This window comes from Scedosporium apiospermum (assembly GCF_000732125.1).
Source record: "Scedosporium apiospermum strain IHEM 14462 chromosome Unknown SEQ_SAPIO_0165, whole genome shotgun sequence".
NCBI lineage: Eukaryota > Fungi > Ascomycota > Sordariomycetes > Microascales > Microascaceae > Scedosporium > Scedosporium apiospermum.
In genome coordinates, this window is record NW_015971866.1 from 4,027 (window position 1) to 28,778 (window position 24,752).

Below are 24,752 nucleotides of genomic sequence, written 5' to 3' on the forward strand. Positions count from 1 at the left end.
AAACTTTTTTAGTAATTTTTACTAGGTTTCTTTAATATAGTTTTTAATTTTTAAGATTTTAGTAATCTCTTCTTATTATATTATCTTAAAAGTTTAGGGTTTTTTAAAATATTATTTAGTTCTATCTTTTTTACTTTAGTAGATAGTATAGTTATTATTATAGTATATAGTCTATAATAGAGATTTATAATTAACTATACTAGCTCCTAATTATTAAGTTTTTCTTTTAGGTACTAGTTTCTAAGTTTTCTTTTTATTAGGTTTCTTATAACTTAGTTTAAGCTTATACTTTATTTAATATTCTTATATAAAATGTCTATATTTTCTATATAGGAAGTATTTATTAATCTTATTCTTAAGTAACTTAAAAATAATATTTTTATTACTAGTTTTTAGTTTTATAGGTTTAGAGTAAGTTCCTTATAAGGTATTACTATTACTTTATTTTTATTTAGTATTAGTAGAGGCCTATAGTTTATAAGCCTTTATTATAATACCTTAATTTTACTTTTACTATTATTATTTATATAGTTAATTATTAATTTTAATAATATTTTCTATATATTTAATTAGTTATACTAGTTTTTTAAGTTTATAAAACTTATTTTTAATATCTTCTTTTAATCTATTATAAAAATAAGTTATTAGGAGATTATTTCTTTAGTTAAAATATATAATAATCTATTTAAACTTTATAATATACTTAGTAGTAGAGCTTATTTATTATAATTTTTTAAGTTACTAAATTATAGTTTATTATTTATTAAGTTTTTTAAAAGCTTTTTTAAAAGCTTTTAAAAAACTTAATAAATAATAAACTATAATTTAGTAACTTAAGAAATTATAATTTTAAGTTTTAGTCTATTAAATACTTATAGTTAGATAGTAGGTGCCTAGGGGATTCTTTATATTTTTAGGTTGTTGTAGAGCTGCTGGATTATCTATTTTATATAAGTGATATATTAGTTAAGTTCCCTGTTTTTTTTATTTAATTTTATTATTTTCTAAGTAATCTTAGAAGATTAGTTTAAACTAGGTAAGTATATTATTTATAAGGTACTAAGCTATAATAGTAACTTTGTTAGCTTTAATATAAAGCTATCTTTTATAGTATTATAAGTAGGTTTTTATCTAGGTTAAGAATCCTTATAGCTTCTATTAGTTTTTTTTATATTTATCTAATATTATAATTTTAAGTTTTAGTCTATTAAATACTTATAGTTAGATAGTAGGTGCCTAGGGGATTCTTTATATTTTTAGGTTGTTGTAGAGCTGCTGGATTATCTATTTTATATAAGTGATATATTAGTTAAGTTCCCTGTTTTTTTTATTTTAGTAGGTAGTAAACTTATTAACTTTTACTAGTTTCTTATTGATATCTTTTATTTTAGTAATCTGGTTTTTGACTTTGCTATATACTTCTTTAATAGTAGTAGTATGGTTGTAGTTGTTATTAGAGTTTTCTCTATTATCTATAGGTAGAGTAGTTACTTTTTATATTTTGATTTTATTATTTAATTTAGGGTTTAGAGTAATAGGTAGCTTTCCTTTTTTAGGTATTATAATTTTTAGATATTAGTATTACTTAATAGGGTTATTTACTAAATAGGAGTAGTTAATATATTATAATCTTAATACTAGTTTGTTAATAGTATTAAGTAGATATAACTAGTAATAGGATTAAGATATTATCTATTAATAGTAGAGTAAGGTAGTTAAGTAGTATTTATAAGATATAGGTAAGAAGTGTATATTTAAGTATAGGGGTGTAGTTGTATTTGAATTGACTATTGGAGAGTCTTGAAAGATAAACTAGATATATAGAGTAAACTGTAGTTTATATAGATATTTCCTTTCTAAGCTCTTCTTGGGGTTAGTTGTACCTTTGATTGACTAGTTGGTTAGTTGTAGGTGTGATTGTTCTATTGATCTTTTATTTGATTAATTAGTTAGACTTGGTCCTGTCTAACTTCTTTATTATATAATCCTTTATTCTGTAGTGCTATACTGCTTCCTTGTGACCTGGTTGTAGCTATGTTGTGATATTAGCTAGTTATATTAGTTTNAGTAATCTGGTTTTTGACTTTGCTATATACTTCTTTAATAGTAGTAGTATGGTTGTAGTTGTTATTAGAGTTTTCTCTATTATCTATAGGTAGAGTAGTTACTTTTTATATTTTGATTTTATTATTTAATTTAGGGTTTAGAGTAATAGGTAGCTTTCCTTTTTTAGGTATTATAATTTTTAGATATTAGTATTACTTAATAGGGTTATTTACTAAATAGGAGTAGTTAATATATTATAATCTTAATACTAGTTTGTTAATAGTATTAAGTAGATATAACTAGTAATAGGATTAAGATATTATCTATTAATAGTAGAGTAAGGTAGTTAAGTAGTATTTATAAGATATAGGTAAGAAGTGTATATTTAAGTATAGGGGTGTAGTTGTATTTGAATTGACTATTGGAGAGTCTTGAAAGATAAACTAGATATATAGAGTAAACTGTAGTTTATATAGATATTTCCTTTCTAAGCTCTTCTTGGGGTTAGTTGTACCTTTGATTGACTAGTTGGTTAGTTGTAGGTGTGATTGTTCTATTGATCTTTTATTTGATTAATTAGTTAGACTTGGTCCTGTCTAACTTCTTTATTATATAATCCTTTATTCTGTAGTGCTATACTGCTTCCTTGTGACCTGGTTGTAGCTATGTTGTGATATTAGCTAGTTATATTAGTTTTTTAAGCTTATAGAGCTTATTTTTAATTTCTTTTTTAAGCTTATTATAGAAGTAGTTTATTAAGAGATTATTTTCTTAGTTAAGATATATAGTAATCTGTTTAAATTTAGTAGTATACTTAATTATAGATCTTTTCTAAGATAACTTTTTAAGTTATTAAATTATAGTTTACTGTTTATTAAATTTTCTAAAGGCTTCCTTAAGATTATCTTTAAAGATCTTATAATTTTTAAAGATTTTAATAATTTTAGTTTATTATCTAATTTTATTATTTTCTAAATAGTTTTAGAGGGTTAGTTTAAACTAAGTAAATATATTACTTATAAGATATTAAACTATAGTAGTAATTTTATTAGCTTTAGTATAAAACTAGTTTCTATAGTATTATAAAAAGGTTTTTATCTAAGTTAAAAACCTTTATAGCTCTTACTAGTTTCCTTTATACTTTTTTAGTATAGTAATTTTAAATTTAAATATTATAGGTATAATAGATATAAGGAGAGTACTACTTTCCCTAGTTATAATATTAATATTTAACTATTAGATTATTTACTCTAATTAAATAATTTACTACTTAATCTAAGTATTAATATCTTATTACTAGATAGTAAAGTCTTTAGTATCCTTTAGTTTATTTTACTATTTATATATATTGTCCTAAAGTTCTTTAATAAGTATAGTATAGTTATTTTTTTCCTTATTATTACTAAAGTCTTCTCTAACTTCTATAGTAGGGCTTATAGCTTTTAATATCTTAATCTTATTATCTAATTTAATAAAATTCTTTTCCTTTATAGATACTATAATTTTTAGATATTAGTTCTACTTAATAAAATTACTTATTAAATAAAAATAGTTAATATATTATAATTTTAATACTAGCTTATTAATAATATTAGGTAATTATAATTAATAATAGGATTAAGGTAGTTATCTATTAGTAGTAGAGTAAGGTAGTTAAGTAGTGTTTATAAGATATTGGTGAGAAGTGTATATTTAAGTGTAGGGGTATAGTTGTACTTAAATTAACTACTAGAGAGTCTTAAAAGATAAACTAGATATATGGTAGAACTTATAATTTATATAGATATTTCCCTTCTAAGCTCTCCCTAGGACTGATACTCTTCTAGTATTAGTCTTACTGAGGACTGATTATATTCCCTTGTTAGTTCTGTCCTGGACTGCTGGGACTGCTCTGTTGGTTCTGTTGGTCCTAGTTCTATTAGTTTGTGATCTCCTGTGGTTTACTCTTTTCTGCCATGTCTGACCGCCTTGGGCCTTTAAAATGGTCAGCTCGTGACATAATGCACTAAAGTGGAGTGGGATTTGTGCCCTGGTGCTTCCTTCCCTTGATGAAATTTGACATTGATGTTTGATATGGGGCGGGATGGAAAACGCTTTTATGGAGTGCATGGTATAATATAAATTAAAAATAAGAAAAGAACTTGTTCTTAAGATGATTTCCTCTAATAGGTTATAATAGATTATCATTGAAAGCCTGTCTGAAGATGAAGCTTTTGGTTGACTGGACAAGTCGTGTCCATCTTTGTCCATCCTTGCAAGGTCCCCGCAAATATGACGTCACTTCCAGCTTACTCCGGGAGGCAACGCCAGGGACCAGGGTTAGTCTATGTACGTAGATGGCGTGGTCTTCGTAGAAGCGGCAAGCGTCCTGGTTAATGGGCTCAAGCTTGCAACCAAGCGCCGAGAAAGCCTTGGTCGGGACGGAGTGGCAATGGCATGCTGCAATCACATCTGGACGAGCTTTGTGTACCGCGACATGGATGGAAAAGCCGGCCGGGTTGATGGCGTGCATGTTGCCCGGCCTGACAACCTCGCCCTCTTCATTTACGAGGCAGAGATCCTCAGGCTTCATGTGAGAGAAAGAGACGCCATGTGGGTTGATCCAAAAGTGGTCCGTAAGGATAGGGTCTCTGACGGTGACGTGACCACCCGCACCCTCGTTGTTGTAGCCGTTTAGACCCAGCCAACGGAGAGCCGCGGCGTGGTGAAGTTTCCGCCACTCCCTCTCGTCTTCAAGGGTTGCCAACTTGGGGATGCGGATTTGGTGGATAGGTTCCCTCTGGTGTCCCGAGATGGGGTGGCCACCATAGGTAAAGACGTCGAGAGGACGATCCTTGCTGTTGGCCTTAAGGGCAGCGGCACGCTCGTCGCCAGTCAACTTGGTGATATCTTCAACAGGCGCAGAAGCTTGGATAGTCTCAGTAGCTGAGGGGGCCATGGTGAGAATATTCGAAAAGGTCAAGATTTTTGAACCTGGGCTTCAGGAGTCTTTTGGGATTGAGCTTGCGCTTTTGCGATCTCTTCAGATAATGGTATCGAAGGTTGCTTAATTGTTTGGTGCATGTGCTGGCATCAATCTCGGACTCTCCATCAAGTCGCTACGCTAGTGGCCTTATATCAAAACAGGGTTGTCATCAAGATGTCGAGCTTACCACGTAATATCCGGACGGCGAAGCTCTCCCTCCGACGCCGGCTACATTCTCGGATACGCACCGGCTATGTTCTTGTTTTCCGGGTCTAGCATCATGAGCCACTTCCCCACAATATCCCAGGAAGCTGGAGCCAAATGGAAACCAACAAATTGGCAATACCCCGCGTCCACCAACCTTTTTCGGATTAGGCCAAGGAGATGCATGTTGGGGTAGCTCTTCGGATCTTTGATTGGGCTTTTGGCTTGGCTTCTCTTTCGGTCTCGACGACCCTTCGACGCAACCGGGTTTCTCGCTGCCACCGTTCCGTCTAGCCAGGGAAGGGAGGGCATCCAAGGCCAAGCATTCCACTCCAATTCTTTGTTAAAGTTCTTTTTTTTTTATCCATGCACCTGCCCGAGAACTCGATGTCAGGTATATAAGGGCATCAGTCGTTCCTCGACCCAAGTGATCGTCCCGAAGGTTCTTTGGCACATTGCGTCTGCTGTCTCGCCTCTGCACAACCTATCAATACTGCACTTAACACACTTCAAGTAATCTTCATCATGGAGAATAGAGTGCCCGATAACAGCACAGCCCAGTCCTTCGACGACGACAAAAGAGCCCCAGCCATTCACGCCGAGCACGATGCTGAGGATGCCAACAGCACGACGGCCGAGGAGAGATTCGTCGATTCTTTCCCAGCGGAGAAGAGGAAGAAACTCTTGAGGAAGCTGGACTTGCACATCGTCCCGTGTCTCATCGCCCTTTACTGTAGGTTCCATACCTCGAGATTGATCGAAGGCGCTGCTAACCCTTATATGCAGTGATGTCGTACATCGACCGAGCCAACATTGGCAACGCAAAGATTGAGGTCAGTAACACCCTTTGATTTGCTTGCACCGGTTTCGTCAAAATTCTAACAGTGATGACTTGGCAGGGCATGAACGAGGACTTGGGGTTAACCGGGCACCAATACAATGTCACTCTCTCAATCTTCTTTGTCACCTACATTCTCTTCGGTTAGTTTACCCAGTTCACTCTTTTTGAAGACAACTGCCTTCAGCGGGAATCACCGTTCGACGTATTAATGTTAACGAGCGCAGAGATGCCAAGCAACTTCATCCTCGAACACTACTTCCACGACCGGCCCTCATGGTGGATCGGTATCATCACCATCGTATGGGGTGTGCTTATGACTCTGGTTCGTCTTCTTCCTGGATTACGATATGTACGTGCATCGCCGCATGCAACTTTGTTAAAACTCGATCTGCAATCTAGCACGGCATCGTTCAAAACTTTGGAGGAATTATCACTGTCCGCCTCCTTATGGGTGTTTTCGAAGCCGGTATTGCCACCCCTCTCCCCGAATAACCTATTTCGAGAAACGTCCACTAATTGACTGCCAGGTCTCTTCCCGGGTGCTATCCTGTTCATGAACAAGTGGTACACCAAGTATGAATTGGCGACCCGGTTCTCCTTGTTCTACGTAGGCTCTGCCCTTTCCGGGGCTTTCTCTGGTCTGCTTGCCTATGCGTTCGCTAGGATGGATGGCATCTCAGGCGTGGCTGGCTGGCGCTGGATCTTCCTTATGGAGGTAGGCTGCGCGTCAATGGCCCGGTCTCTTCATCGCCTGGCTTGAATCGTAGTCTCTAACTAATCTTGGCTAGGGCATCATTACTGTTTTGCTTGGCGTTATCACACCACTTGTCCTCGCCGACACTCCTGAGAATGGATCCCGCTGGCTTAGCGAGGAAGAACAGCGATATCTCACCGTCCGAATGACGCTTCAAGACGGCGGGGCAAAGGTGCAGAAAGCCGGCTCGCATTTTAACTGGAGCTTGCTTTGGGATATTGTTTCCGACTGGCAGTTTTACCTCATGGTGTTCAACTACTGGTCCAACACCGTCCCGACGTATGGTCTCAAGTTTACTATGCCACAGATCATGAAGAACATGGGCTTTAATTACCAACAGCGATGCCCAGCTTATGTGAGTTTATTTCAGAACACTCTCTTTGTTTCTCAGCTGTTAAAACTCGGTTTCCTCTAGGACTGTCCCCCCTTATGTAGCTGGTGCCATCAGCGCATATATATTTGGTCGACTTTCCGACAAATTCAGGCGCCGATCGTACTTCCTCATTATCCCCCAGTCCATGCTCATCATTGCATACTCCATCCTGACCCCACTTGCACCAAAGATCAAGGACAACATCGGCGCTTGCTACTTCGCAATTGTCCTTGCCAGTGTCGGTCTCTATCCTATCAATCCTGGCTCGAGTTCGTGGATCAGCAACAACCTCGCGGGTCCCGCCAAGCGTGCGCTCGGAATAGCCTACATGACTTCCCTCACCAACCTTGGAGGAATTGGAGCTTCGTACATTTTCATCGACTCCGAGGCGCCTGCCTATCCCACTGGATTTTGCACATCCCTAGCCTTCGCTGGTCTTGGTATTACTGCGTCTATTCTTCTCGATGTCATCTACATTCGTATCAACAAGAAGAGGAGCCAGGTCTCCGAGGCTGAAGTCCGCGACAAATATTCGGATGAGGACCTTGCGGCCTTGGGCGACAAGTCCCCTCTGTTCAGATATACGCTTTAAGGGACATGGGCCCACTGAGGAATTCCTCTCACGGGTGCGACGGATATGCGTTCGTTAATAAAGATTTTCCATTGTCATCATTGTGCAACATACTTTGTCCTGCCTTAATGACCACGGCTTTTTTCACCGTATTGTTCTATGACATACTATTGACGTTGTGAAACTGTGGTGTTCAAGTTCCTAGGTCCATTGTTGAAGGAGGATGTTTTTGAAGCAGTAGGTCCCTTGGTAAAGTCGGCAAGATTCAGCGAGATGCTGGAGCTGTTTTAGCGGAAGCTGAGCCAGGCCGGATCCAGCCTGAGCAAAGATTGAAAGATGTCACGGGAATCTGAGGCCAAGAAGACGACCACGTCGGGGACATATTACGGAATGACTATAGCCGTGTTGTTAAGGCGCTGCTGCAAGCACGTACTGGTGTAAATTCCTGCGACGAGACACAGTAGACTGCAGTTGATGTCCAGCCAAAAGCAGCCAGCCACACCTCCTCACCCTGTAGCGGGGGATGGCACTACCCTGTGTTGTCAATATCCTCCTATGGGATAGCAATACTTCTCTTATTGAAAATGCTCATACAGGCAGAAGCCGATATCAACTCTTACGATGGGAACTAACAAATAGCCCTCCATATTGTGGCGTATAATGGTCATGCTAGCGCAGTTAAAGTGCTTCTGCCAGTAAATACAGCTGTCCATTACCAAGCCCTGATGGCCATACCAAGATCATCAACATCCTCTACCAAAATCATGCTATGATTGATGCTCAGTCAAAGTCACAAGACTTGGCTGCCCTTCGCATTGCGGCACAACGTGGCCATAGCAGTTCTATCGCAGCACTCCGAGAAGCGAAGGCCAACGTCTATCGCATCGCGAAGGACAACTGGACAGCACTCCATTTTGCGGCAAAAAGAAATGGCCATGCTGATATTATTAGGCAGCGCTGCGAAAAGCACACCGTCGTTAATGCTCAAACGGCGTCGGAGGCCAGTACTGGTCTTCGCCTTGCGGCAGAGGGTGGCCACACTGGGGCTGTCGTAGCACTCCCGGAGGCGAAGGCTGATATCTATTCCAATGATGCGTATCAGTCGACTCCTCTTGACCTCGCCATCAAGTATGGCCATGTCAATACGGCTGGAGTGTTCCGGAATCTTGGTCAGTTTGAGTCTCCAACCAAGTTGCGGCCCCAGCTCCGTGGTTGTCACCTGTTTGTGTTGTAGGGTCGTGCTACTCGGCCCCGACAGAACATCTATATTATTATTGTATTATATATTTTTCAGTCCCCCCCTTTTTTTCCTGGTCTTTTTGTGTTTCTTTCCTCCCACCCTTCTTCAGCTTGCTCTCGGGTTTTTGGAGATGGAAATATATCAGCGGGGCAAGCCAGGACAGGAGGATAGATGTAGGTGTTGGAAACTGTGAGTGATGTCTATTTCTATTCAACCAGTGTCTATGCCCCCTAAAAACCAAGGAGATGGGTATCTATCCAAGACCATGCTATGCGCTTCTTATACACACACGCTATCGTACAATACAGAAGAGCGAGCTTCCTGCTCTTCAAATCTCATCACAGCACAAACTCTCCCTCCGCCGTACCCCCCGAATCATCATCATCCTCCTCCACCTCCGAATGCTGCCTCTCCAGCCTTTCATACCTCGGCCTAAACGGCCACTTCATCCACGCCTCCACCATCTCAACCCACTGCCTCTCGTTCAGGGCCCTAGCGCACAGCTCCGCATGCTCACTTCCAAAGGTTCCCCCCTTGGAAGGATCGCGGAGGCTGGGGCAGCCGGGGAGGATACCCTCGGCCGCGTCAGGCCAGACGTCGTCGATGCGCTCGGACACGGGGACGGTGGAGTTGCGGAGCATGATCTTGACGAGGAGGTCGAACACCTTGGAGCCTTCTCCCGAACCGCGGAGGACGGGGTTGATGGCCTTGGGTTGGATGTCGAGGAGGGAGCAGCCCACGTTGGGGAAGAATTCTTCTGGTTTGACGGTGAGGGGTTCGAGAGTGCGTCTGTCCCAGAGCATCGCGGGGGGGTTTTGACGGAATAGATGGAGGTTGTCTCGGATGAGACGGAAGGTAGAGAGACTGTGGGGGTTGAGCGAGGCGACCTTATCGTTCAAGAGCCGGTCCTTCTCCAGTAGCTCTTCTGGGCTGGCTATCCCGCTCTTGTAAAGGTCGGCCAGCGTCGCGTATTCCTGTAGGATATCGACGTAGGAGCCCGCTTGCTTGGTATCGTTCGTTTGGCGATATCGGAGCCGAAGTAGTCTCTTGTATTCTGTCGACCCCTTCTCGAATTCCCCCTCTTCCAAAGCAGCTTCAAGCTCTGCCAGCTCCTCGGCATAGGGTAAAGCGACGTTCGGAGACTGGACGCGTGTAGACAGCAGAGTCGAGTTGCTCCTAATCTTCTTCGCCTCCTTGATGAGTGCGGTCTCTCGCCCCTTGGGAATTGTAATGCCTTGCTCACGAAGCCTCTGCCACGTCCGGTAGGCGCTCTCCAATTCGATAGAACGGTCGCGCGGTCCGCCCGATCGCTTCGAACGGTAAATGGCAGCCTGGAGATCGGCATCCTCGCTATCAATGCCCACAACTTCGTTGATCCACTCGCACGCTAGTTCCGCTTCGATGGCGCTCCGGGAGCGCAGCTGCACTGTCGTCGGGAGGATGGTGGACCGTATATCTTCAGGTCTAACCCATATGAGCATTCGCACGAGGCCATATTCTTGGAAGAGCGTGCCGGATCGAATGGCGGAGAGTAGTTGGTAGAGGTAAAGAGCGACAGAGCGTGTCCGTGGGAAGAAACACAGGTTAACCGTCACGAGGAGCGTATCGTTTCGGGGCGGGGGAGTAGGCGAGTGCGGGTCGAGTCGAGTCTGGTGGGGGAGGCTCTCGAGGACTTTATGAAGATCTTTCCACACGAGGCCGGATTTGGGGACGATTGTTGTCCCGGGATTCTTGGTCAAGGGCTCGAGGAAGGGGGCGTAGAGGGGTTCGTCGGGTTCCATCAGGATGTGGGTTCGGGGCAGGACGAGGTCGCGGAGTTTTCGACTCCAGACGCCGACGCCGGGGAAGAGGTCGATGAGGTCGCAGCCGACATGGCGCTGGAGCGAGGGGCCAAGATATTTCTCAATGTTCTCTATAATGGAATGGATTAGCACCGACGAGAGAGACGGGAAGAAGTGGGAGCAATTTGGCGTGCGTACTGCAGAGCTTGTCGCCGGTGATGTTAATCCTCGTCTTCTCCCCCTTTACCGTCGCGCGGGCCTTTGACCTATGAGGTTTCCAGACATTGGTAGCCAGGAGCTGTTTTGCGATGGCATTCTCGGCCTGCAGAATGTCCTTGGAGAGAACCTCTCTCTGCGCGGAGGCATACCGAACAAAGGAGGTCGGTAGCCGTCTAGCTAGACAGACCCTAGAAGAGACGGACAGCATAGGTTCACGTACCCGGTGCAATGGTGAAGACTGCCGCAAGGCGTGTGATTCAAATTTAGATGAGCCCATCGGAAGCTTTGGGAGATTTCGGCGGATTGAGCACTCGCGATTTTCTGCCGCGTCTCACCGCTTATAAATTATCAACCCACCGTGCCAGCGCCCTGAACCCTGAGGCGAGGACGCCCCAGAGCCCCCAACCACCCATGGAGCAAACCCGGAGCAAACGCCGTTCGGAAACTTGCAGGATAATGAAGTATGAGGTTCCAATCGGAGAATATTATCTACTTTGCGCACGCATCTACCTAGGATTTCGACGACGAGTATCGTCTGTAAGCCGGTCGCCCGTGACGGAATTGTGATTGAATTCCTCCACACAATACTGGGATTTAAAAGGTGAATTCTGGGACTTCTACAGGGTGTCGCGAACGAATCCCTCCTTCACGAGTCAAATTCATTGAATTATTAGGGGGGTTGTGCGTGAGACGCCTGCATGCGGTCACCAATTACGACAAGACTATTGATGCAGGCCATTGGAAACATACAGACTCGGGTTCGCGGGTAGGAACGGAGCGAAGCGAGAATTTAGGGAGTTTCTTTTGCAAACGCCACGCTCCTTTAGGTGTGCCAAATCCCAAATGACGCTTCAAAATGTAAATATAAATGTGGTGCGGCAGTGAGAATCAACTTCCGGCTCTTCGCCAGGCCGTCTCGGCGCCGAATGGGGATGCTCCGAATGTCGAAACATCTTCTCCCGTCTTCGACATGCATGCACGTTATCAAAGGACCAGTTTGCGACCAATTTCCTCAATTACCGTTCTAGGCGATGATCATTATCCTCCCCTCTCGCCGTCCGAGACAAACAAGACACCCAACACATCTACGGAGAATCAGCTCCGCCGCTTCATGAACTATAATAGCCCCCATTGGATTGCCAAATGAAAAAGACGAAATCGTCAAATATTGCTTCACGGACATGCTTAGCATCGCCAAGTGAGACAGGAGGAGATAAGGAGAAGCAGTGGCTCTAGCCAAGTCGAGCCTCTTCATTCTTTCAGTGCGGCCCACCACCAGGCCTGCCGCAAACTCCCCTCTCAACGGCCGTGCTGTGCATCCGTGTTGAGTAGTCTCCGCCGCAAGGTGCTTCAAAGCCAGCGGTGAGCAAAAGGTATCGGCCGCTCCTCATAATTAGCGTCGACGAAGGAACCGGCCCGAGAGAACCCTCCGAAGTACGAAATTTTCCGTTGCCCTATCTAGTACGGCAACGAGGACAATGGTGGATCACCAGAAGAGGCCCGCGGCAATGCGAGGGGGGGAAAAATGTGCTGCTGGGCTGCTGGTTGGCTTTTCTTGGACAGACAGACGAAGTAAGTACGCATACAGTTGGTACGTATTTAGAGGGAAGGGAGAGACCGATGATCACCAGGATGACCCCTCACGGAGCGCGCTGCAGATCCTGAGCTGTGGCGGGCTTGGTCTCCTTTGAAGGTGCGGATTGTCGTTCATATTACCACGTTCGGACTGACGCGATTCTCGTGGTGGAGCTCCGACTGGAGAGAAAATATGCTTGTTCTTTCTTCATCTCCTGCGCGTGTATTCAATAGCAGCAGGCAGGTGTATCCGCGCTTGAAATCTTGCTCCAATCACCGCCCGAACGTTTTGACCAATTTCCCAAATCGGACTGGTCTCGCCTGTCGGAAACCACCTTGCTCCTGTTCTACGGAAACGTCGTCAGGAGTGGACGAAGGAGAGCTAATAGCTTTTCCCATTCGTATCTCCCTCGCATGGTACGGTCCCCCCTTTCCAGCTGGCCAGGGATTATTGGTGATGTTAGGGCTGGCGATCCTTGCCACTGAGGTTTCTCGTGGAATCTGACAGGACTGTCGTGATGTTCACGACTGGGCCACTACTTCTACACTAAGAGAGAAGAACCACGGCTGGCGACCGCCGGGCGACCGCCTGCCTCACAAGCCATGTCGCTTCTCCCCAAGGCCGTTAGTTTCCGGGCGCCGTGGCTTGGTGCATTGTCACCCAACGTGCTGGAAGAGGCATGGTGCTGTATGTACATGTTTGCACTAACTCCAGGCACGTCCTGTCTCTCAAAGTCTCAAGAGTTCATTATTCGTCCGAAGAGCCTTGCCAACCGTTGAAAGTAAGCCACACCTGGTTCAGCCCAGGCCTGTTCGGGAAGATCCTAAATTAGACCCGACCCGCGGGTCAAAAACGACGACACCTAGTTTTACTTTTGACCCTCCTTCGTACGAGATATATGATATCGTATCTGACAAGGACAAGGACACTCCGGCCCGGTCGGCAGCTAGTCTCTTACGTAGGCTTGGATGTCTGACCAGAATTGGTTCTCATCAAATTTCTTAGCTCCCGCTGCTAGACCGGGACTTCCCCCCTGGTGCTGCAACCTTGATTCAGCTCAGAAGTAGCGAACAGCATACCGTTGGGCATCTGCTCATTGATATGATCATATCTCACATTCTCACCTGCGGCCAACCAGCTTCACCGCAATTGGCAACTGCCAATTGCCAATGGTCTGGGGTAATGAGGCTCTCCTCCCTGCTGCACTAGTTTCTTCACAAACATTGATCGACTGGACCGGCTCTGCCGCTGCTGCTTGGGCCAGACTCTTCCGGGATATGATCAGACAGTCCGTGGCTAGCTGGCACAGCTCGAACGGGACGTTGCAGGCGCAAGCATCCCTTAGGGCCGACATTTGCTAGACCTGAGAACTGCACTACTTTGTACGTAGTAGGCTGGGCATGTACACTACGTCAAAACTGAAAAACGGTGACCGGAAATAGCTCTTGGGGAGGGGAAGAAGAAGCAAAGGTTGTGTCTCGAGAACCGTTTTGTCCCGCACCTTTGGCATGGGTTCAACGTTCTTTGTGCTGACCACAATGAGGTCCACAACCGAGACATGCAGTCATGGAACCGTCCAAGGGATGTACACTGAGTCCGTCAGCACGAAAAACTCACGACGACAACCGCCCAGACTCAACAGAGCATGCGATGGCTTAGAAAAGGGATGCCCTGGTTGGATTGCTTTTCTTTCGTGGCCGCTTCTGATGATCGAGCTGGCATATACCAATTTCGTGCTGTCATCCAATCACCTCCCCCTCTGATTGTGGAGAGAAGAGGAGGTCTTCCTGAATTGGGATCATCCCGGCGTTTCGCCGGGTGCAGTTAATAGCGGCAGTCGGACCGTCTGCTTTTAGTTGAGGAAATGAACCTGTCTGAAGCTCGGCCGATGATGGGATAGCTTGAAGCTAAGCTGCGGGTGGCTTGTCGCAAGCGTATCAGCGTGAAGAGACAGGGGTGCGTCAACAGGAATAGCAGCAGAAAGAAGTAGGGAATGATAATGAGGAACAAGTGCCTTTCAACGGGAGTATATCAGGGCGGTGCCTCCCCAAGCCTACCCCGTGCCGATGTTCCCACGAACTCACCCTTGATTCTTGAACCTGCTGGGCCTTGATTTGGATCTTTCCTTGTACTCCTTCCCTGTACTGTTTTTCTTGTTGTTTCAGCCTTTATACCCCTAGTACCAGGAACGGAGAGCGTCCGAATTCTTACCCACAATGGCGTCAATCGAGAAGAATGGCACCCTCAATGGCAACGGCGTGAACGACAGGACTAATAGTTCGTCCTCGGCCGCGAATGGAGCCAACGGAACCAACGGGGCCAATGGGGCCAAATGCCCTGTACAACATAACGGCTATGGACAAGCCAATGGCCACAAGTCCACGCCGACAGCCCCAATTGATGGAGGTCCTGTCGGTCCCCTCGCGAAACCCAAGAAGGAGCCTGGCTTCTTTGCTTCGCTGTCAACGCTTAAGCAGCTTTCCAAGAGGCCACTCCCCACGGCAATGGGAGATGGAACGTATCCCCAGACGGCGACCCGTCCCAAGCTCCGGCAAGATCTCCGAACCATCAGCATCAAAGGTAGGTAGTTCGTGATGGTTGGCAAAATGATGGCAGCCCTCTAGGAACAATCTAACAAAGGCGTAGATTTCAAAACCTTGATCGAGGTGATCAAGAACAAGGTGTTAGGCGATGGCATCATTGACGATAAGACCATGATCATGGAGCGAGTTATCGCCCTCGTCGCCGACCTGCCTCACCAGTCCAAGCTACGTGAGGAACTCACCAACAACTTCCTCAACGAGCTCTGGAATACCCTTGACCACCCGCCGCTGCTATACGTTGGTGACCAGTACAGGTTTAGGATGGCGGATGGATCCTTCAACGTAGGTTTGACCAGACTCTGTCCAACTCGAGAGAGAGCAAATACTAAGCAAGCGGCTTTAGAACCCCATCCTGCCCCAGCTCGGCGCCGCTGGATCGGTGTACGCTCGTTCAGTCCGACCAGGAAAGATCACTATGGGAGCTCTCCCCGACCCCGAGCAGATCTTCGAGTCCGTCATGGCTCGCCGGCAATACAGAAAGCACCCAAACAATGTGTCCAGCATCCTTTGGTACTGGGCGTCAATCATTATCCACGGTAGGTCTCTCTCGAGTCTCGCCATGGATCTCTTTAATCACTATTTAACTAGACCATTTTCTCACATACCCTTTAGATCTTTTCTGGACCGATATTCGAGACCCCAGTCGCTCTAAAACCTCGTCCTACCTCGACCTGTCACCTCTCTACGGAAGCAATCAACAAATGCAAGACAGCATCCGAACATTCAAGGACGGCCTCCTCAAAGCCGATTCCTATGCCGATAAACGCCTCATCGGCATGCCTCCCGGCGTCTCCGTCCTTCTCATCATGCTCAACCGCTTCCACAACTTCATCGCCAAGAACCTCGCCGCAATCAACGAAGGCGGCCGGTTCACCAAGCCCCGTGCCGACCTCCCCGAGGAACAAGCGGCCGTCGCGTGGAAGAAATACGACGAGGAGCTGTTCCAGACGGCTAGGCTTGTTACTAGCGGCCTGTACATCAACATCACGCTTCTCGACTACGTGCGTAACATTGTCAACCTGAACCGTGTGGACACCACCTGGACTCTGGATCCCCGCCAGGAGATGGGCATCAACGCCGGAACCAAGGCTGGAACCGACCGGGGCACGGGAAACATTGTGTCGGCCGAGTTCAGCCTGTGCTACAGGTGGCACTCGTGCATCTCGGACAAAGACGACAAGTGGATCCGGGAGTTTTACGCCAGCATCTTCGGCGATCGCGCCGAGACCATGACCACGCCAGAAATGATGCAGGCGTTTGTCGGGTTTGAGAAATCCATCCCCGAGGATCCCGCGGAACGCACGTTCGGCGGTTTCAAGAGGAAGGCCGACGGCACGTTTGACGACGACGAGCTCGTCGAGTGCATCACTTCGGCCATTGAGGATCCAGCCGGTGCGTTCGGTGCCCAGAACGTGCCCCGCGTCATGAAGCCCATTGAAATCCTCGGCATCCTCCAGGGCAGGAAGTGGAACGTCGCCGGCCTCAACGAGTTCAGGAAGCACTTCGGCCTTAAGCCCTACGAGAAGTTCGAGGACATCAATCCCGACGAGGACGTGTCCGAGCACCTCCGCCGACTGTACCAGCACCCGGACAACGTCGAGCTGTACACCGGCATAGTGGCCGAGGCGGCCAAGGAACCCATGGTGCCCGGCGTCGGCATCGCACCCACGTACACCATCTCCCGCGTCGTCCTCTCCGACGCCGTCTGCCTCGTCCGCGGCGACAGGTTCTACACGATCGACTACCACCCGCGTGGGCTCACGAACTGGGGCTACAAGGAAGTCGACTACGATCTCAACGTCAACCACGGCTGCGTGCTCTACAAGCTCTTCCTAAGGGCTTTCCCCAACCACTTCAAGTCCAACTCCGTCTACGCGCACTACCCCATGGTCATCCCCGAGGAAAACCGCAAGATCCTCACCAGCCTCGGGCGCGTGGACCGCTTCGACTTCGAGCGCCCCGGTTACCACCCCGAGCGGATCAACATCGTCACCTACGGCGCGGCTAAGTACATCCTCGAAAACCCCGACAAGTACACCGTCACATGGGGCGAAGGCCTCTCAGCCGTCCTCGGCGACGGCGGCTCCCGCTTCATGCTCGCCGGCGACTCAGAGCTCCACGCCAAGCAGCGCCAATGCATGGCCTCCCGTCTCTACCGCGCCGGGTGGCGCGCCGACGTCAAGACCTTCTACGCCGCCATGTCCGAGAAGCTCCTCCTGCGCAAGAGCTACAAGCTCGGCGGCACGTCGCAGATCGACGTCATCCGAGACCTGGGCAACGTCGTCCACGTGCACTTCGCCTCGAGGGTGTTCGCCTTACCGCTCAAGTCGGAGGAGAACCCGCGCGGCGTGCTGACGGAGCAGGAGCTTTACAAGGCACTGGCTGTCATTTTCACATGCATCTTTTTCGATTTCGATCCGGCGAAGTCGTTCCCGCTTTTACAGGCGGCCAAGGGCGCGGCGGAGAAGGTGGGCAAGGTTATTGAGAGTAATGTTAAGCTTTCGAAGTTTGGCTTGCCGATTCCGTATACGCAGAAGTTGGATAAGAATGATGCGCTGTCGGCGTATGGGAAGAATATGATCAAGGCGCTGGCGCAGGCTGGTTTGTCGAATCATGATATTGCGTGGAGCCAGATTCTGCCCACGGCCGCTGCCATGGTTCCCAACCAGGCCGAAGTGGTAAGTAATCCCATTGTCACTAGGTAGGAGAACGAGGGATACTAATTATTTGAATGCAGTTTGCCCAAGCCGTCGACTTCTACCTCTCTCCGGAAGGCACGCCGTACTTGGCCGAGCTCAACCGCGTGGCTTGCATGGCGTCGACTGAAGAGACCGATGCTTTGCTGCTCGGGTATGCCATGGAGGGCATTCGTCTAGCGGGTACTTTTGGCTCTTACCGCGAAGTCGCCGTGCGCGATGTGATTGTCGAGGACGATGGTCGCGAAGTGCCAGTATCGCCCAAGGATCGTGTTTTCGTCAGCTTCGTACGTTTTTCTATTTTCCCTTTCGCCCAGTTGCCCTTTTCCTTGGCATTCCTTTTCTTATGGCCAGATACTAATCCCCATCTCTCTCACAGGTCTCGGCGGCCCGCGACCCGAAACACTACCCCAGCCCCAACGAGGTGAACCCACGCCGCCCCCTCGACTCGTACATCTTCTACGGAAAGGGCCCCCACACGTGTCTCGGCATGGAGGCCAGCCAGGTGGCCATCACCGAGCTCTTCCGCACCGTGTTCCGGCGTAAGAACCTCCGAAGGGTGCCGGGCCCTCAAGGCCAGCTGAAGAAGGTACCCAGGCCGGGTGGTTTCTATGCGTACATGACGGAGGACTGGGGCACGTTTACGCCTTTCCCTGTGTCGATGAAGATTATGTGGGATGAATGAGATGAGGGACTTTGGGATGGCGACTTGGGCAGAGTATGAAAATGGGCAGGTGGGAATGCGGGAAAAGAGTGATACCAATACCTTTTATTAGTTAGGATTGACGAGAAAAGTAATTAATAGCAGTAACGGCGTGATCAACCCACAGTTGCGCGCCAGGCTGAGTAGATTTTGCGTTGCTCTCTGTTCCTCTCTGTTCCTTGGCCTTGAATCCTGGGCAGTAGGATGACTCCAGTCTCGACATTCAGTGTCTTGGGCCCAATGACGGCCCGCCTGTCGTTTGAAAGGAGACTCAGCAACAGAAAAATACGATGGTTAAAAATAAAAATAAAAGAAATGAAGAATGCCCAATGGGGCAAAGCCTGAAACAAATCGGAATTAAAAATAAATCTCTCAAGAGAATCCCTTTAAAAATTTCCCCACATCGTCGGAATTTGCGTTCGGGTGTCGATGACGTCGTCTGCTCTTCTCAAATTGAGCAGAGTTTTTTGCCTTCAGTTCATCTTCAGGAAGAAGTGCCGGTATTTGCAGCACTCGTTCGTTCATTTCCTCCCATAGCACCGCACGTTACCTGTGGTGTACACAGAAACGCCCAGAAATGCCCTAGGGACGGGGTTTGAGACCAAAGGTTAATACCATCTTTGCCGAACCTAGACCATCTTCTCCTCTCGCGGAAAGTCAAGAGAGAAGACAGACGCCCGACGATTTTCGGACGAGAGAACCCTCCATTTTCTTCTCTAATCGCAGCCTTTCATCCAGCCTTAAACAGATTAGACTCCAGTTAGGTCCAGGACCCAGCCAGACGCCTCTCGTCTTGTTCATTCACGCCTCGTGTTCTGCCTTCCCGAGGGCTTGAAGCCCGGAGCGGGTCTTTCTTGGCAGATGAAGGAGAACGTTAGAGGCACTAGAGTCGACTCCTCGCTGAATAGGAAAGAATCTTGTTCTTCATCGTATCTCGCGTTCGGGAACATGAAGCTCTTCGGCGTCTTTAATTAGATTCGGCCGGCACCATTCGCCATGAGCACCATTCCGTTACAGTAGACCCTGCCAAAGAAAATAAAAGAGAGAAAAAATAGAAAGAAAAAAGGACAATGACCCTACCAACTGTACTTCGTATAGATAACCAACCGTGACGCTCTCCATTCTTGATGAGGATATCCCACGTCCAAACCGAACGACACTGATTAGAAAACATCTCCTCGACGGGCACCAAACTCTTGGCAGAGCGGAAAGGAAGAGGGAAAGAAATTCCCATGAAATCCGGTAATCTTTGCGGAGACCAGTTCTTCACTACTTCCTGGTGCCTCGTAAACGGGGAGGTACTTTCCTGCGGGCTCCTAAAAATACAAACGGCCCTTCAGCTTCATCGGAGACTGCGCCAAGAAGGCCAAGACCATTACTTTGCTGGTTCCTAGGATCCTAGTACCAGATGGGCAACATTGATCGGCTCACTTTCACTGTTGTGTTGTATTCTGAAGTACTACTCCGCGGTGTAAGTTGCAAACTTGGGAAGGCGATCGTTTCTGCCTCGAGTTCCATCCCACTCTGACGCAACCACTGGCTTGGTTCATCTCTTGATGCGCGACATTCCGCGCGAGTACATGGACGAGGTAGATGTGTTCGAAAGAGAGCTGGACCTCAAAATGCGCCCGTTCAAGGCAATCCAATCAAAGGGAAGGCCAGCTTGAATGTGCTGGTTTGGTTCTACGACGTAGATTGCCCAGGATCGACCGCGACCCCACCATAAACTGGGAATCCCACGCGATGCTGGGAGAGGAAGGTGAAGCTAGTGCGCACTTATACTTACTCGTGGTGCCAGTAGGAAATCGGGGGAAGAGAGGGAAAGCGGGGTGGAAAAAGTAAAAAAAGAGTCGGTTTGTCTTAAGATGATGAGAGCAAGAAAAGGCCGAGGTGAAAAGAGCCCAGATAGACAGACGAGGCATCATCTCGCGTGCTCTCCAGTCGAGCGGTTTAGACAGTCGATCGATCCTGTTATAAAGGCTCTGGGAGGCCAAAGACAAATTGGCCTGGACAGCCATGCCCGCCGCACATTTTCTCCTCTCACCACCCCTTCTTCTTCTTCTGAATCCTTCATGCAAAGGAGGATGTGGGCTCCATCGAGAAAATAAGAGTGTCCTTCGCTGCATTACTTCCTTGGCCAACCCTGTTTTTCCTGTCTTCTGCATGCCGAGCCGGGTCCTTGTGGAGAATGGCCTTCTCCCCAGAGCAATTCCAAGAGATCCCAAGGACCAACCAGAGACACAGATTAACGAAAAAAGGATCCAAAAGCCCCGCCCCTGGTTCCATCTCGCATTTCTGCACTATGACGTAGGTTAGACGACGGGGCTGCTCCATTGATGCCTCCGAGTTCTAGACCGCGGCGCAGCTCCGGCTCTCCGATTGGGGCTCACAGGGTGTTCGGCTCTTGGCCTTCGCGCCCACGCCGCGTTTGCGTCTTGGCACCTCCTTGCTTTCTTTCCGCCTGTATTATTACTTCGCAGTGCACTATGTATGAAGTACGAAGTACCACACATTGTGGGATTTCCAAGAATCGAGAGATCCCCAATCTTGACGTTTGAAGCAATCGGCTCCTCGCTAAACCCGATCCGGTTTAGCCCCAGCGCAAGCAGGATTCCCAAGGAATTACTGCGTCTTGGCCGACGCAAGAGACTTACATTACCTCTTGCCCGTCTTAAACCCAGCTGACAACTTGAAGATGGTGAAGAAGGGGAAAATGCGCCGGCGACTAAAAGTTCATGGAGCATGGTTCAGGGTCCTCTCTTGCAATCTTGCATATTATTCGCCCCATTCGTTACCCAGAAGGTCGCAGTGCGTAGGGCTTGGCACTTTGCGTGGGGACGCCGGTGTCTGACGGCGACACTATGGCCCATCCTCTTTCTCTTGTCTGCAAACAAGGTGAGACCTCACACAAGTGCCACAGAACCTAGAGTGTAAGTCGTACGGGGTAAGCAGCGCTCTCGCGTCCCCGGCTTGCTGTTCCCCATCGCATGGTCCCATTCCTCTCCCGCTGGAGAGCGGGTCGCCTTTGTCTCTCCCACTTAAGCGTTTCTTCTGGATGTTTATATAGACTCGACTGCCCCGGACCCTCTTTTGTCCGAGGGAGATGGGTAGATCCAACCTTTTCGTCTCCATCCCGACTGCCGATCCCTTCCTGTGACCTCTCATCCTCGGCATTTCCTTTCTTTCCATTCTCGTCTTCTCCTCTTTATGGTTCTCTTCTCCTTGTGTAACTGAACAAGGCTCCTCCTGTGTGACACACCGTGATCATGGCCTCGATAAACGAGAAAGTCGGCCCTCCCCCGCCCGCCGACGGCGCCCCGAGCCTCGCAAGCTCCGACGGATACGACACCAGCCACTACTCCGACAACGCGGACGCCCTCCACCGCCGCCTCAACAACCGCCACATCCAGCTCATCGCCATCGGAGGCTCCATCGGCACGGCCATGTTCATCAGCATCGGCGGCGGCCTCGCCAAGGGCGGCCCCGGAAGCTTGCTCATCTCCTACGCGCTGTACAGCTGCGTGCTCGCCCTCGTCAACAACTGCATCACCGAGATGACCACCCTCATGCCCGTCAGCGGCGGCTTCATCCGCCTCGCGGGGCTTTGGGTCGACGACGCCCTCGGGTTCATGGCCGGGTGGAATTTCTTCTTCTACGAGGCTTTGCTCATTCCGTTCGAGATTACCGCGCTAAACCTGGTCTTGTCGTTTTGGAATGAGAATATGACGAATCCCGGACCTACGGCTGGTGTTTGTGCTGCGTGTATTGTTGCTTATGGGTAAGGACCAACTGCTAGTGAAATACCCCCCTTCCACGATCCATTCGGCTCCAGGTGAAAGGTAGGAAAGGAGAAAGGGGTAGGAGACGCGAAATCCCCCTCCTGCTTCCGGCTGGCCTTCCTATTCCCGGTCTCCTTTTCTTTCGTTCCGTAGCATTGCGCCGTGATGTGATTGGAAAAGAGAAGCTCCTCACCGTTGTGGCCTCAAAAAGGTCGGGCCCGGAAGGACCAAAGATCACCAAGTCCTGGACTTCATAGAAGATCCGTCCCTACCTTATTTCTCCCCCGTGAATAAGTCTTGTGCTAAGCGTCGGCCCGACACACCTGGGCATATTTCCTCATTAGTTTACTGAACGTAGTTGCCGTCCGCGGCTACGGCGAGGCAGAGTTCTGGCTCTCGGGAGGAAAAGTTATCCTCATATTCATGCTCTTCGCCTTCACCTTCGTCACTATGGTCGGAGGCAACCCGCAACACGACGCCTACGGCTTCCGATACTGGCGCGACCCAGGCGCGTTCGCCGAGCACCACTCGACCGGCGCCACGGGCCGCTGGGAAGGCTTCCTCGGGGCTCTGTGGACGGGTTGTTTCGCCATCGTCGGTCCCGAGTACATCTCCATGGTGGCGGCTGAAGCGAAGCGACCTCGCGTCTACATCAAGCAGGCGTTCAAGACGGTGTACTGGCGTTTCGGCATCTTCTTCATCCTCGGTGCCTTGTGCGTCGGCATCGTCGTTCCGTACAACGACCCGACGCTCATGGGGATCCTCGACGGCACTGTTGAAGGCGGGGGAACAGCCGCAGCCTCCCCATACGTCATTGCCATGAAGAACATGAACATTAAAGTACTCCCGCACATCACCAACGCGCTCATTTTCACGTCCATCTTCTCGGCCGGGAACACGTACACGTACTGCGCCATCCGATCTCTCTACAGCCTGGCGCTCGAGGGCCGCGCGCCGAGAATCCTGACCAAGTGCACCAAGTCCGGCGTGCCCATCTACTGCTACTGCGTCGTCATGATGTTCCCGCTCCTCTCATTCCTTCAGGTGTCCAACAGCTCGTCACAGGTCCTCACCTGGCTAGTCAGCCTCATCACGGCGGGTGGCCTCATCGACTATATCGTCATGTGCGTCACCTACATTTTCTTCTACCGTGCCTGCAAGGCCCAGGGCGTCGACCGCAAGACTTTCCCCTATACCGGTTGGTTCCAGCCGTACTCGGCGTGGATCGCGCTCGTGGCCGAGATCGTCGTCACGCTGTGCTACGGGTACAGCAGCTTCCAGCCGCCGGACGTCGAGACGTTCTTCTCCAACTATACAATGGTGATCCTCGCGCCGGTGCTTTACATTGGCTGGAAGGTCATTAAGCGTACCAAGTTCGTTAAGCCCGAGGACGCGGATCTTGTGTACCAGCGTCCCATTATCGACGCGTACGAGGCGAGTATCAAGACGCCGCCGGTCACCTTTTGGACGGAGATGGTGCAGATGGTTGGCCTTCGCAGGCGAAAGGCGAAGGACGGAGAGGAGCAGGCTGAGCAATGAATTTGAGATTCACTGAGGGCTCTGGGTCAGTTGTCTCAGTGAGGATGGCTGGTAGATGCGGCATTGACATTGAATGCCGTCATGCAGAGACATTGCGATGGTGATGACAGCCTCCAAGGGGCTGGATAGAAAGGAGAGAGAGAGAGATCTGTTTGATAAAAAGTTGGATACCCAGCATCTGTCGAGTTCAAGCTGTAGCTCGATTGAAGGAGTTGTTTTGCATCTGGCATGTCGTCCGAATTTTTATGAAAATTATGAGATTTTTTTTCACACATAAAATACCATTGAGATACTCCCATGAATGAATTGCATCTGCATTTGCCTCTGTCTTCCAAGGAAACAAGGGCCAAAATGTGAAGTTGTCAAGGTGGTGAACTGTATACAAACTTGCCTAGGAAGGAGCGAGCAGCTTCTGGCCGAAGCCTCGGGTCGGTCAGAGTCTTCGGGATGCAGAATGGTGAATTACAAATGGTACTTTTGCGTCCTTGAAGCTCTTTGACAGCTGCCGTCGGCTCTATCCGGAGTTGGTTCACGTGACTATAGACTGTCACGATCTGTCATTGGCTCCCCCAACTCCCGAACCAAATTGCCACTGCAGGAACGATGGAACCAAATGAAATCTCCAGGACTTCGACGGAATTTCGGGAGCTCTCAAGCTACTGGTGAAAATGGCTGGTCGCCCCCCATTTGCCGTCAATCCACGGGCCTCTCAGGCGTTCCCCATCAGGAAAGGCTCCATCTGTCGTCCGAACTGGAGCTCGGCCCCATTTTTGGGGGGGGGGGGGGGGGGGGGGGGGTTTCTCGCATGTCCTATCTCCCCGGGAGTTGATCCTGCCAATGATTCTGTCCATGAGGCCCCCAT

General features: G+C 48.5%; 5 protein-coding genes and 1 pseudogene across 5 annotated transcripts; 4 read left to right on the plus strand and 2 right to left on the minus strand.

The window, feature by feature from the left end:
* Positions 1–4,229: 4,229 nt before the first annotated feature.
* On the minus strand, positions 4,230–4,984 carry SAPIO_CDS10175 (uncharacterized protein; the record flags this gene model as incomplete). The annotated part of the gene is made up of 2 exons (XM_016783814.1): positions 4,230–4,267; positions 4,339–4,984. 2 exons carry the CDS (start codon positions 4,982–4,984, stop codon positions 4,230–4,232), a joined length of 684 nt encoding a protein of 227 aa, XP_016638666.1.
* Positions 4,985–5,740: 756 nt separating this feature from the next.
* SAPIO_CDS10176 (uncharacterized protein) lies at positions 5,741–7,775 on the plus strand (the record flags this gene model as incomplete). Its single annotated transcript, XM_016783815.1, has 8 exons — positions 5,741–5,948; positions 6,002–6,048; positions 6,115–6,196; positions 6,281–6,378; positions 6,456–6,522; positions 6,584–6,771; positions 6,845–7,165; positions 7,326–7,775. 8 exons carry the CDS (start codon positions 5,741–5,743, stop codon positions 7,773–7,775), a joined length of 1,461 nt encoding a protein of 486 aa, XP_016638667.1.
* Positions 7,776–8,523: 748 nt separating this feature from the next.
* Positions 8,524–8,988, plus strand: SAPIO_CDS10177 (annotated as a pseudogene; the record flags this gene model as incomplete).
* A 344-nt stretch (positions 8,989–9,332) lies between these two features.
* On the minus strand, positions 9,333–11,407 carry SAPIO_CDS10178 (uncharacterized protein; the record flags this gene model as incomplete). Its single annotated transcript, XM_016783816.1, has 3 exons — positions 9,333–10,906; positions 10,974–11,182; positions 11,352–11,407. The coding sequence occupies 3 exons, from the start codon at positions 11,405–11,407 to the stop codon at positions 9,333–9,335; spliced, it is 1,839 nt and encodes a 612-aa protein (XP_016638668.1).
* Positions 11,408–14,786: 3,379 nt separating this feature from the next.
* SAPIO_CDS10179 (Linoleate 10R-lipoxygenase) lies at positions 14,787–18,554 on the plus strand (the record flags this gene model as incomplete). Its single annotated transcript, XM_016783817.1, has 6 exons — positions 14,787–15,150; positions 15,217–15,455; positions 15,517–15,709; positions 15,786–17,851; positions 17,911–18,156; positions 18,249–18,554. 6 exons carry the CDS (start codon positions 14,787–14,789, stop codon positions 18,552–18,554), a joined length of 3,414 nt encoding a protein of 1,137 aa, XP_016638669.1.
* Positions 18,555–21,838: 3,284 nt separating this feature from the next.
* On the plus strand, positions 21,839–23,890 carry SAPIO_CDS10180 (putative Arginine permease; the record flags this gene model as incomplete). The annotated part of the gene is made up of 2 exons (XM_016783818.1): positions 21,839–22,350; positions 22,696–23,890. The coding sequence occupies 2 exons, from the start codon at positions 21,839–21,841 to the stop codon at positions 23,888–23,890; spliced, it is 1,707 nt and encodes a 568-aa protein (XP_016638670.1).
* Between the last annotated feature and the right edge of the window lie 862 nt (positions 23,891–24,752).